Source organism: Malaclemys terrapin, chromosome 1 (assembly GCF_027887155.1).
Source record: "Malaclemys terrapin pileata isolate rMalTer1 chromosome 1, rMalTer1.hap1, whole genome shotgun sequence".
NCBI classification, from domain to species: domain Eukaryota; kingdom Metazoa; phylum Chordata; order Testudines; family Emydidae; genus Malaclemys; species Malaclemys terrapin.
The window spans coordinates 240903182-240917179 of record NC_071505.1 but is presented as its reverse complement, the minus strand read 5'-3'; the positions used below and the strand labels follow the sequence as shown (position 1 = coordinate 240917179).

Sequence of the window (13998 nt, the reverse complement as noted above, 5' to 3'; positions counted from 1 at the left end):
TGCCCTTGCATGGGGGTCACTCACAGGCATAGGCCTACCACAAACCAAGCAGGGCTTAAACCCGGGAACTCAGGGCATGCCCCACTTGGAGGGGGTAAGTCCCCACTGGGACCTTAACTATCACAACTATGCACTTAATAACTACTTAACACTAACCAACAAAGGCCCAAAGGCACGAAGTCCAATGGAAGAATCTGCTTACTCTTGACAAGCAAGAGAGGCACTCCGACTGATCACCAGGGGCGTTGAGGAACTGAGAGCGTGGGCCAGCAGCACCTGATATACCATGGCAAACGTTTTGGCCTAAGGGCCGCATCGTGTTTCGTAAATTGTATGGAGGGTCGGTTAGGGGAGGGGGTCGTGGCCCGGCCCCCACCTCCTACCTGCCCCCTGCCCGGGACTCCTGCCTCATCCAACCCCCGCCCTTCTCTGATGGCCCCTCTGAGACCCCTGCCCCATCCACACACCCCCGCTCCCTGTCCCCTGACTGTCCCCGGGCCCCCGCCACCCCATCTAACCCCTCCTCTCATTCCTGATGGCCCCCCGGTACCCCTGCCCCATCCAACCACCCCTTCTCCCTGTCCCCTGACTGCCCCCTTCCGCCCCATCAACCCCCCCCTCCTTCCTGACTGCCCCTCAGGACCCCTGCCCCCATTCAACTCCCTGTCCCGTCTCCCCACCCTGACTGCCCTGCCCCCTGACCACCACCCCGAACTCCTCTGCCCTCTATCCAACTCCCCCCCTCCCGCCCGGTCCCTGCCCCCTTACCGCACTGCCTGGAGCACCAGCGGCTGGTGGCGCTACAGCCATGCTGCCCGGCTGGAGCTGGGCCATGCTACCGCCGCCACAATGCAGCACAGAGACCAGATCAGGCCAGGCTCTGCAGCTGCGCTGCCCGAAGAGCTCACAGCCCTGCCGCCCAGAGCATTGTGCCGCCGGCAAAGCGAGCGAGCTGAGGCTTTGGGGGAGGGGCGACAGCAGGGGAGGGGCCAGGGGCTAGCCTCCCGGGCCAGGGGCTTGGGGGCTGGGCCGGGCCGTGGGCCAGATGTGGCCCTTGGGCCGTAGTTTGCCCACCCCTGCTCTAGAGGGAGCTACAGCCAGCCCTACGGGTACTGCTAAGGCAAAAATCTCCAACGGCCACGCATATGGGCACACGCACACCTAGAATGGAATCAACATGAGCATGCCTTATAGTGACAGACTCAAAGAGCTCAATCTACTTAGCTTAACAAAGAGAAACTTAAGAGGTTACTTGATTACAGTCTGTAAGTATCTAAAAAGGGAACAAAAACAGCAAGGATGCATCCGAAGAAGTGAGGTTTTTACCCATGAAAGCTTATGCCCAAATAAATCTGTTAGTCTTTAAGGTGCCACCAGACTCCTTGTTGTTTTTGTAGATACAGACTAACACGGCTACCCCCTGATACTTGACACCATACAAAGGGAACAAATATTCAATAATGGGCTCTTCAAACTAGCAGAGAAAGGTATAACACGATCAAATGGCAGGAAGTTGAAGCTAGATAAATTCAGATTGGAAATGAGGTATACATTTTTGACAGTGAGGGACATTAACCACTGGAACAATTTACCAAGGTTTATGGTGGGTTCTCCATCACTGACAAGTTTTAAATCAAGCTCAGATGTTTTTCTAAAAGTTCAGGTCTAGGAATTATTTTGGGGAAGTTCTATGGCCTGTGTTATACAGAAGGTCAGACTAGATGATCAGAATTGTCCCTTCTGGTCTTGGAATCCGTGAATAAACCACATCCATTGGCTCCTGTCTTTCTTCCAGCTTGGCCGGACAATAGGTGCTTTCACACCATAGACAAGAATGTTAAGGGAGACATTAAATAGATAATGGGGAAGGGGAGAGACATTTGCTTCATTGTTGATGTAAAGAGCCTAGATACATCCAAACAACACAGGGGCACTTGCTTATGCTCTTTGAGACTATTCACATATGGCTGTGTGTGAGCACTAAAGGGATTTTAATCTTTTTGGGTTAGGTGCGAAAATAGGCTGAGCTGTGATTTAAGCCCTTCCTTCAACTGTGCCACTACAATGGTACCCAAGAACTGCTCCAACATCTGAGGATTTGCAGAATTCCTGCAGGACTGGGATCCTCAAGCCAATCAAAGAATAGCAAATTCTCAGCAAGCTCACAGCAATCAGCCTGCCCCAGTCTCCTCTCCTACCAGCAGTATGCTACACACTCTCCTTCCAGATGTCTTCTGGCACCCACTACAGCAGTGTTTCTCAAACTGGGGTCATCACTTGTGTAGGGAAATCCCCTGGCGGGCCGGGCCGGTTTGTTTACCGACCCCGTCCGTAGGTCCAGCCAATCGCGGCTCCCACTGGCCGCGGTTCGCTGCTCCAGGCCAACGGGAGCTGCTGGAAGTGGCGCGGGCCGCGGGACTTACTGGCCACTGCTTCCAGCAGCCCCCATTGGCCTGCAGCGGCGAACCGCGGCCAGTGGGAGTCGCGATCGACCGGACCTGCGGACAGGGAGGTAAACAAACCGGCTCGGCCCACCAGGGGCTTTCCCTACACAAGCAGCGACCCCAGTTTGAGAAACACTGCACTACAGCATGTCCCAGATATAGATCTCCTCCTGATCAGGTCCCAGTTAATAGCTTCTACCCAACTGCCTCTTCAAACCTATCCTTCTTCCCTTCTCCCAGTAGCCTTGCCTCACCCTGTTATTTATTTCTCTGTGCTTGACTGTCTCTTCCCCACTACTCCTCTCCCACCCACTTCTCCACCTCTGTCCAGGCTTACCCCTCCCTACCTCTGCTTTTGCAGCCCTGCAGTTCTCAGTACTCTTTCCCCCCCTCACAGCCAGGCATCCTCCTGCTTCTGGATGCTCTTCCCCTCCTTACCCAGCTGTTTGCACTGCTCTGAAACCAAGCTCCTGCTCCCAAACTAAGCTCCTGCTTCCACTACCCCACCTCTAGTTGTATCTCCTTCATTCCTGAATTAGAAATAGCACCACATGAAAATAAAGACACAAGAGATGCATTTGGTGGAGAGAAAGTCCGAAGATTCTGACTGTACAGGAAAATAGGAAGGGCCTGGGGACTTGGCAAGAGTATTAACTGAAATAATAATACTGCTTCTTTTCACACTGCATTGTGCCTGAAGCACCTTAGAAGCCTAGACAATGTGAATAGGTTAGTAAGAGCTGGTTTACTCCATTCTGAGATTGTAATGTAACATAAATCTTTCCATGGACAATACCTGCCTATCTCAGAGGCTTTAGTCTGTCCTATACAAATCACTCAATATTTTATAGACTGGTCAAAAGCTCTCTCTAAGGTCACTTTGTACTAGGTGAAAATAGCCCACCCACAGCCTGAATCCCCATGAAAGAGAAAAGAGGGGGGAAAAACTGGATTAAAATTAAAATACATATTTGACCTGAGAGAACACAAATTTTAGAAAAATATGCTAAAGGGCCCGTAAATTCAATGTTTAACAATTGATTTAGAATATCCCCAGATTGCTAAGCCAAGGAACTGCACAACAAAAGTGATACAAGTTCTGACAGAATAATACAATGGAGTGAGCAAAGCATTAACTCAGAATTGTTTCAGTTTGTTTAAAATGCTAAACCTTACTAGAGATGGTCCTGAAGTAGAATACCTGATCCAAATCCCATCATACTCTGGGTACATTCAAATCTGTAAACATCACATCATGGGCTCATCTCTAATAGAAACACTCTGGGTGAAATCCTGGTCAGAGCAAAGTCAGTGGGGTCAGGATTTCACTCTCTACGTTACATTTCATTTTAGTAGCTGTGTTTTCTGAGTGCTTCAGTACAACGTACATAACGTGTCTTTATAGGCAAAGCTACTGCACTCCCACATTATGTAGACATGTCATAGAAATGTCCAATAATGTGTCTTTAAAGGCAAAACTAGAAATGTCTCTACTTCCTTCTGTCTCTGCTGGATATTTCTTTTCAAAGAATGCTCCTGACATTCTGTGATAATATTTTATAAACAAATGCACTGTCAGTATTTATCATTTGTACATTATAAACAATAAAAGCCAAGGAACTCAGGGGAGAAAAACATCTTAACCAACTTACCTCGTAAAAGAGCCCTTCAGGGAACTGCTGAAAGCACTGGGCACACACAAAACACTGTTCATGGTACAGTTCACCATTGCTGTTAACAATCTTCTCAGCAGGTGCAAAGCCTCCTTTGCAGCGCTCACATATGGCATTTGCAAGAGCATTTGCCATATTACTGTAACAAAAAACAAACCAAAAAGAGATTGTTGATCTTCTCTAAAATGAGGGGATAAAGAAAAAGGAAACACTCAATTCCACTGATTTTATTTCATTTCTCTTTTGAAAAGCCAACTGTCCCAATCAAACTCCCACTGAAGTCATGGAAATCTTTCCACTGACTATAATGGGAGTTGCAGAAGTCCCTTAATGAGGAAAAAGTTGTGAGATATTTCCATTTTTTTTTTTTTGGTCAAAGCAGCACCCTATTCTAAGAACTTTTGGTCAAAAATGTATGTTCAGGCTTGTATGAAGGGAAAAAAACAGGTTATATTTTCATTCAATCAAGCACTACAAGAAAGAAAAGGAAATAAACAATTACAATGATTATGGAAGACAAGAGCCAATTTCATCAGTAATTAAAGATGTTTCCCCATCTGAGATCAAAGCAAGAATATTGTTCTGAAAGTGAATATCAATTCAAAACCAATTCAAAAGATCTGAGGCATCAATAAAAAGGACAAAACATATTTAACAAGTTCTATGGCAGAAATAATCAAGAGGTAAGGAATGGTAAATGGTAAAAAGTGTTCTTTAGATTTTTCAATTTTGCAAAATGACTTGAAGATACATGGAATTTGAATCAGAGATTAGGAAAACTTCCAAATAACAATGCTTGGGTGTGCTTCTTAAAGGCATGTAGTAATAACATTATAATGCAATATTTGCAAATATCAGAGGGACTAAACTCTATCTTTAAGGACAAATCCTCATCTGCAATAAATCAACACAGCTCCTTTGCAATCAAATGAGGAACTGCTCTAAAATTTCAAAGTCTACGCTTGATTTTTCACACTGCAAGAGGCTTTCTTGCTTAAATCTAAATTCACAAAACTTAAGTCTTTGAAACTAAGTTTTCTATTAAATACTTATCTGTAACATGGAGAATGCACAGGACAACTCTTAATTTTCACAACATCTGACAAATGTTAGCAGAACATGTTCTAGAGTGTATACAAGAACAATTTCAGGTATTTGAATTTGTTGGTAATCTGATTTGATCCAAACATTTAATCAGAAGTTTATAAACAATCTGTTTTATTCTTCAAAAATAAACAGATTTTATTGTTCAGAAAAAATTATGCTGTATCTATAGATATAAAAGGCTCAATCCCACACAAGGTGCTGAGTGCCTGTGACTCCCATTGATTTCAATAGGAGTTGTAGGATGCTCAGCACCTTGTGCAGGAACAATCTCATACAAAGTACTAGCAAGAATACATTTTATTAAATACATCGCTACCTCGATATAACGCGACCCGATATAACACGAATTCGGATATAACGCGGTAAAGCAGCGCTCCGGGGGGGGGGGGGGGGGGCTGCACACTCCGGTGGATCAAAGCAAGTTCAATATAACCCGGTTTCACCTATAACACGGTAAGATTTTTTTGGCTCCCGAGGACAGCATTATATCGAGGTAGAGGTGTAGTTGAAAGCTGGTCTATTCCTTATCCTGTTGTACCACATAAAAAGGCTAACCCCTGGTTAAAGAAACTCTTGACTGGTTATTATTAATCTGCTGCTTTTTTCTATTCTACAGCATTTTACAGAAAAAGGTGTCTTCCAGAGATACCTTCATGAGCAAAATCCCTGACAAAGAGTATCAGACCAAGAACATTTTATTCCACAGAGGTTTCAGTCAAACACATACAAAAAGAAACGTAAGTGCCAACAGTTGTGTTTAAGCTCTATAGCTAACTGCCTTTCTCCACAATCTATTTCCATCAAAACTATTGTGCTTTATGGAAGAGAACTGAATCGCTTCATTTGTCATACCCAATAACAGAATAAACTGGATGTGACGCCAATATTGATCACAATATAAATTGTGACCTTTCTTTAGAGCTCAACAGCTCTTGAATACTAAGAATGATAAACGAAGACTATAGCTTAGAATTCAACTTTCAGCATTAATTTAGGCAACCGCATAAAATAAAGAAACTTGGAAAATGACAGCTTCTAGCAAAACAAAGCCTTATAACCCTCCTTTCTCCCAAAAATGCAAATATTTCTTCACTTTTCTTTGAGAAATAGGTATTACTATAGCACTACTGATGAATATTGAATGTAGAATGGTTTTCTTTTGTTACCAATGGGATAGTTTACACATTTCCCCCATAATTTACAGAACCTAATATCAGAAGTCTCACAGAGCACATAGTCTATTCAACAAATCCAATCTAATACATGTAATTGAAATAAAACCTACTGAAATTAAAGTCTGGTTTTGTTTACAGCAACTGTTGCAAGTTTTAGAAGAAATCAAAACTAGAAATTTATCATAGGAATAGTAAGCTTTATGTTAGAGAGTGATTCAAACACATTCTACATGAAATTTAATTGGAAAAAAACAACTGCAGATTTTAAAATGATTTTACCACAGTAACATCCCAACTTGAAAAAGTGAACTTACAATCTTGCATAAAAGTCACAAAATTCTTTGTATACTTTTATGTCACTGTGCCTACGTTGTAATTTTGACACTGCTTTCTCGCCTTCATTTCCATTGGTATTATGCAGATCATGAATATCCCTGTGTGGAACTTCTTCATTCTCTGGAATCATATAGGAGTGAGCTCTGCTTTGGAATTCCGTATTTTCCATAATTGGAAATTCAATTAATTTAATCCTTATTTTTAAAAAATCAACCGCTATTGTGCAAAGAAGCTGCAGACAATAAAGTTGGGAGACACAATATGCAGGACTTCCCCTTGTTCCCAGCAAAGTGATTTACTTCCACAGTTTCACATCAGTTAGAAGGCTTGCCGAGCCCTCTGCTAGAGTTTCAAGTTAAAAGTTCACCAGCAGAGGAGTTAGAATGACATGCTGTGATTTGCTAAGATCCACTGGAACACATTCCATTACAAGGTTGTAATACAAACTTGGGCAGTACATACAGTCTTCACTATCTATTGCTGTTAATAAGAATTCCATTCAGACACAGAAGAGCTATTTTATGATAAGCATATATGACAACATATTCACTGTCAAACTCATTAATAGTTACTATTTACTGGGGAAAATGATTCCAATAATTCTGTATCATGAACACACCAAGAAAAGTATTCTATATCATTAGATACAGATTGCTTTAAAGTTCTGTTAGCCTAGATTGTAAAATTAGATTTTACAATGTGTGCTCCTTATGTATCTTCTCAGTCAAATGTGCTGAGTTTATTGGTAAATATTTTTCTTTCTGCCAGCATTGCAAAGAAGATATAGCTACAAGTGGATCGGTTATTTTCTATTTTGTCTCACACATCATTAGCTGAACTGCCAAATAAGTTCTAGTTGCTGATGTAAGAAGCAGAAACAAATAATCTTGATTTTAAGTTACTAGGTTGTGTTTACAGCACTGCACTGACAGATAAATCCCATATAGATCTGAAAGCTGAATGAATTTAATATGGCTATTAGGGAAAGGGGGGCAGCAGACGATAGGACAATTGACATCCTTATCACAATGATGATGACTTCTGATGCTGACTATATACCATTTGTTCATATGGGTTTTATTATACAGTAATTATTTTAATGCAACATTCAATTTGATACAAGTCCCCGCACTCCAACTGCAGATTTCTTAGTAGTAGAAGTTGTCCTATCCCAGGAGATTAAGTACCTTTACTCTTTCTGGAAGGAAAAAAAGTCACATTTTAGTCAGCTACGATAGGCCCAGTCTCTGACAGCTTAGGACTTCAAACCAAAATGGATTTTTGAAAGTTCTTTCAAGTAACTGACACCTCACGTTCAACTCAGTCTTAGTAGTAACTGATTACAAAAATGAATAGTAAACCATATGTATTTTGCCTTTTCTGCAAGAGGGTTTCGGTATCCAGAGAATTTGCTTGTTAGAGGGAAGTCTGAGAAAGTGAGGAAGGAGAATAGGGGGAAGGAAGTGCGAACAAATATACAGTTTAGGAACAGCAAGCAACACTGGGATCTTACAAAAACCCCTGCCAAAAATCAAGGGAATTCCATTCAAATCTTTCATTTTTAATAAACGCCAGTGTCTTTGAAAAGAAAAAGAAGAATCCATTCCAAAGGACCTGTTTGCATTACAATTTTTAAACAAATTTGAAAGTGTTTTCTGGCATGGTTGGCTCTAAACATGATTTGAATCCACACACAATATGATTAAAAAGTCCGTCACCCTTGGCGGAGGCCTAGGTTAGCACATTGTACCCAGTTCAGCAGGTTACGCTATTTTGCAGATTTGCACAGAAAACTCTCTTAGCACATGGTTAGGTAGCATGGGAGGTTCAGATGCACAAACATAGCTATGATATCAGAGAAGATGCTGTGTGGACACAAACTGAATCATGTCATTTGTACCCGGTTAATCTGACTGTGCGTCTAACCAATCACAAAAATCACACGTAAAAATGTAGTGTTTACAGGGCTATTGTCCCATCACCTTAAATTTTGTTTACTGATATTTGACAAACAAACATTTTTTCCTCCTTTTTTTCACTGTAACTTTGAAGTAGAATATGTAGCATGTGTATGAGAGGAGATAAAATTTGTAATTGTCTCTTTGGAGCTATTGTGATATAAAAGAATACTTAAAAAACATGTTTTAGAGTCATGGTACTCTGGTTCAACTAACAGTGCTGCTATCACAGTAATATTAATGTGTTCAGTATCCCTCCTACCCTGATACTGGTGCTCAGTGCTAGTATCGGAGGCTGCGTACATACTAGAATACGATGTACCCGCTGACAGCAATGTTGTGTCTGTCACAGTGAACGTTCTAGCATAGATAGGGCTGCGGCTGTAGCACTATGCCCTGACACCCCTGGTCAGAGGATATATTCAGAACATGGTGCTGGAAAAATTGGGAGCCCTGACTACGTAGCACTTGCACTGCTCCTGCGTAATCTCTATCACTGGAGATTTTTAACAGCAGGTTAGACAAACACCTGTCTGGGATGGTCTAGAGAATACTAGTCCTGCCATGAGTGCAGTGGACTGGACAAGATGACCTCTCAAGGTCTCTTCCAATCCTATGATTCTACTGCTGCTGCACCAGTGATGAACAGGCACTGTAGGTATAGCAGTGGAGATGTAGCCACTGTGATGTTCCTTGTCCTCTTCCATATTAGCTCTATTGGAAATGCAGGATCAAAATGAATACAGTTCTATAATAATATTACAAGAGCAGTTTACATAGAGAGGTGATTGGATTCTCACTTGGGACTCTTTTCTTAGTTTAAGGTTTATATTTTAGATTGGCGGAGTTAAAAAGCATAAATGCAACCTCCTTTAAAAAAATGTTTCCCTAAAACCTTAAAACAAAAACCTGTCTGAATTTGAAACGCGCTCTCTACATGTAATGTGCTGCTGCTCTCTACCCTAGTATCAGTATTCTTTTATTAATCTTCTCCCATATACCTGTGAGCATTCTTCTCAAGGTGGAATTGTCATGTGACTTCCCAATGGCACCTTAGTTGACCCAAAAAAGGTCAATGTAAACTCAAAAATAGATACATATGTCCAATGTTCAGCTAGTGCAGCACCTTCTGTTTAAATGATTTAAACGTTGCTCCAATTTAGAGAAATGTATTTAGGAGTTTCGATAGATGTATTAATTACTATTTTGTAAAAACACAAAATACTTTTTTGTATTCTAGATGCTTTTACAGTTCCTGTCCTCTTCATTCAATGACAGAGTGCTGTTTTGGCATTTAAAAACTGAGTGTTGATGGTTGTCAAAGCTCTAGCCCCATAGCTGCAGTCTAATCATGTCAATTCATCCAGCTGCTGCAGGATGAACTAAGGAGCTCAAGAGGAGCACTAAGTCAACATGCCAAAAATCCTAATGAAACAATAAAGTTACCACACACGTTTGATGGCCAATTTTTGAGTCTTAATATCTCAGTAAGTCATTATTTTGAAAGCAGCAAAAAAAAGAAAAATGACAGGCTGTTGTGGATTAATCACTTGCCAGAACAGTTCAGTGGTTTGAGCATTGGCCTGCTAAACCCAGGGTGGTGAGTTCAATCCTTGAGGGAGCTATTTAGGGATATGGGGCAAAAATCTGTTGGATGATTTAATTGTGGATTGGTCCTGCTTTGAGTGGGGGGTTGGACTAGATGATCTCCGAGGTCCCTTCCAACCCTGATATTCTATGAACTAGTTTTTGTGTCTTAAATAGGCAAAACCTCTTGGGCCAAATTCTGTTCTTACATATACCAGTGTCACTCTATTTCAATGCAACTCCCCTGTACATCTATGCTCTCATTTCCCTGCTCCCCCTCCTGATGCCTAAGCTTTTCCCAATCTTTTTACCTTACTGTTTCCTTCATCCCTTTCCCCAGTCTTAGATTTGTGACTTCTAATTTGCTCCACCCAAGCCTCCTCCTCTTGCACGTCCTTCTTCAAAAATACCACTTCCGGGGGGGGGGGGGGGGGGGGGGGGAAATTATCAACTCTTTACCCATTTTCTTCAGTTGTCCTGTGTATTCTTATTTGTCTTTTCTTGTTTAGATAGCTAGCAGTGCCAAGCATCCTGTAGGTTGCTCTCAGGGGGCTGCCATAAATTGAGGACCCCAGAGGCTCCTCTAATTTATGCTGTGGCACTTTTCAGCTCCTGCAGCAGTCTAGAATCCCAAGAGAGCAAAGGTGGATTTCTCGCCTTTTGTGCTGTGCCAAGAGGCGCAGTACAGAATCTCAACCCGCCTCTTCTTATCTGTGGTGTAAAACACTGTGCAAACTTCTGATGCCACAGAAACATTTTGTAATAATAATGAAAGGGCACCCTGAGTTACATATCAAAAGTTTTCATGGCACGTTAGCCATGTGGCTCCTGTTGTCCTCATTAGGAGTGGTATAGCTATAAAAAGTTGTGTTTACCTCAAGATCTGAGTCCACAAAGGCTGTTTTAATCTTGTTGGCTGGTTTGAGGGCCAGATTCCTTAAAGTGACATGACTACAAATGTTAAATAAATACAAGGAGCCTGATTCTGAACTTCTACCAGTTTACACTGCTATGAGTCAGAAGTGACACTGGTTACAATGGAGTTAGACTGATATAAGTAAGAATCTTACTTGGGAATCTGGCCCCAAAAGATTTTGACCATTTACAAAGATTTTTGTGCTTTTAAAACACAAACGCTGGCAAAGGATTAATCCACAACAGATGAGGGACCTGCATTCGATATGGCACGAGACAGGACCCCAATTAAGGGATTCTAAGATGAACCTTCTGAAAAATCAGATTCATAATGAGGATAGAGATACAACCCCAACTGTAATGTCACATAAGGTGGATGATACCATATAAGATGTTTTAATTAACAGAAGTTGTAATGTTTGTCTTTTGTCTAGTGAGTATTAAACCAGGCTGAATATTTTGGGTATCTGTCTTAGATCAAAGGGGGGGACTTTTATAGAGAAAGTTCAGCAGGACTTGCTGCTCATAGAACATTTTACTTCATTCCACAAATAGATGTGCAGAACAGTCACAACTCCAAACTAGGTACTTGGCAATAACAGCTGCCATTGGGGACTTAATTGTACTACAGTGAAATAATGTTGTCTGCCTCATCTGAAAGGCTGCTGTGTCACTGCTGACCTCCTGAAAGCAAAGCAGCTACATTCCCTGTACAAGGTCAAGTTATTGCAGAGCAGGATAAAAACTCACAGCACAATCCTCCCCCTCCATAACCGCAACACACAAAAGGATGATTTAATTTTAAATAACTTAATCAGCAGCCTTTGTGCAAGGTTACACAACAGCAGCCTTTGTGCAATGGAACACACACAAATATACAGTCAATAGTTAGAAAAAGTCGTTCAATTTCCTCTTGCTATTAAATATACATGGCTTTCCAGGACCCTGCATAAAATTCAACACTGACTTTTTTTAAAGTGCTGAATTGGCTCCTCCTCCTCCTCCTCACTAAGCTTAAAATGTAATATGGTCTTAAGTGACCAAAATATTAGTTTTTGTAATTGTTGGGCAAGTGTTCCCTAAATCAAATGGTTCTTATAAATAAATTTGAAGAAAGGAGTAATTCTTCTTTTTCTAGTTTTTTAATTGTAAATTATGGATGGGATTTTCAAAAGTCCTCAACACTGGCCTAATTCTGCTCCCATTTAAGATGATGAGAAAATACCCACTGACTTCAACATGATCAGAATTAGGTCAAAGTTGAGTGTTTCTGAAAACTGTAGTGATGTTTTCACATAGAATTATCTATAGGGTAGATGACAGACAGCCTTTATAACATAATTCGGTATAAACTTATGCCAGTGTAAACAAATGTGCTTGATATCTGCTACTACAGAGAATTCATTTGCCATTTCTTTACTGGAAAGCGAATATTACAGGAATTTGATAAGAGGCATCTTCCCACAAGGATCTTTATAGATCATAATAATCAATGAAAGTAATCTTAAAGTAGAATTTGTGGGAGAGAAAAGAGATATTTCAACATTACTTTTTTGGAAGATGTTTCAGAAAGTGTTGTATTTTCTTTTGCTGATGAAGAAAGTTTTCTAGCGAATCCCTGCTTTGTGTGAAATATATAGAACTTGGGTAATTTTTCTCTTTACACCCTTCTTTAAGTTACCTTCGATTACATTCCTTTTCCTCCCACCACTGCTCCCCATCCAGCTATTCCTGAATACCTTTAGGCCAGCACTCCAAAAATATACCACAACATAATAGAAGTACTTTAACACCTTTGCAGTGAGACATTGCATGAAATAGCTTATCCATAAAATAGGCACCCTACACTTACTTGGCTGTACTGCAAGAACTCATGCTATATTCAACTCTTGTATGTCAGTAAATTTTTAAGCAGTTATATATACACTAGTGCTTTTTATAGAAAAACATTAGAATCCATTTGTAATTTAATTTTACAGTGTGAACTATAAAAAGTGTCAGGTATTGGACACCTATTGCTAGACACATACGTATTATTGACTCAGAGAAGAAGCGAGTTCCTACAGTTGACTGGATAGCATTTTCTCTTTGTGTGTGCCTATTTGTAACAACGTTTGAGCACCGCATCTAATCAAAACCAAAATTTCAGGAAACGCTCAAGGCAATAATAGGCAGATCCCTATTGATTTTGGGTAAAAGTGGAAAACTGGAAGCAGGAAATGGGAAACATATAGGGTAAGTCTACAATTAAAAACCCGGGACTGGCCAGTGCCAGCTGATTTGGGCTCACAGGGCTCGGGCTAAGGGGCTGTTTAACTGAGGTGTAGATATTCTGGCTCAGGCTAGACCTGGGCTCTAAGAGCCTGCAAGGTGAGCCCCAGAGCTGAGGCTGCAGACCAAGCCTGAGCATCTACACCACAATTAAACAGCCCCATAGCCTGTCAGCTGACACAGGCCAGCTGTGGGTGTCTAACTGCAGTGTAGACATAGCCCTAGGGCTCCCTGCATCTAATTAGCAGACTCGGCAGTATGTTTACACAGCAAATAAAAACCCACGGCTGGCCGTCCATGCCAGCCAACTCAGGCTCATGGGGCTCAGGCTGTGGGGCTGTTTCACAGCTGTGTAGACATCCAGACTTGGGCTGGAGGTGCCCGAGCTCCCACCTCACTGGGTCCTAGAGCCTGGACTCCAGCCCAAGCCCCATGAACCCAAGTTAGCTGACATGGACCAGCCCAGTTGCATGTAGACACACCCTAATTGTCTATAGATTAAAGAACTGGTTGATGTCAGCCATTAACGTTT

At 41.6% G+C, this 13998-nt stretch overlaps 1 protein-coding gene across 8 annotated transcripts in view; it reads right to left on the bottom strand.

Annotated features, from left to right (window-relative positions):
- Positions 1-13998, bottom strand: part of LIMS1 (LIM zinc finger domain containing 1) — a 143522-nt gene that overhangs the window by 52593 nt on the left and 76931 nt on the right. For 4 of the 8 annotated variants that reach the window (XM_054010622.1, XM_054010586.1, XM_054010604.1 and 1 more), the window contains one exon: positions 4097-4256. In XM_054010622.1, the coding sequence (XP_053866597.1) occupies positions 4097-4256 (160 nt within the window). Of the gene's footprint in view, positions 1-4096; positions 4257-6713; positions 7079-13998 lie in introns of those variants that run through there. The other 4 variants (XM_054010576.1, XM_054010579.1, XM_054010631.1 and 1 more) reach the window with 3 other exon arrangements.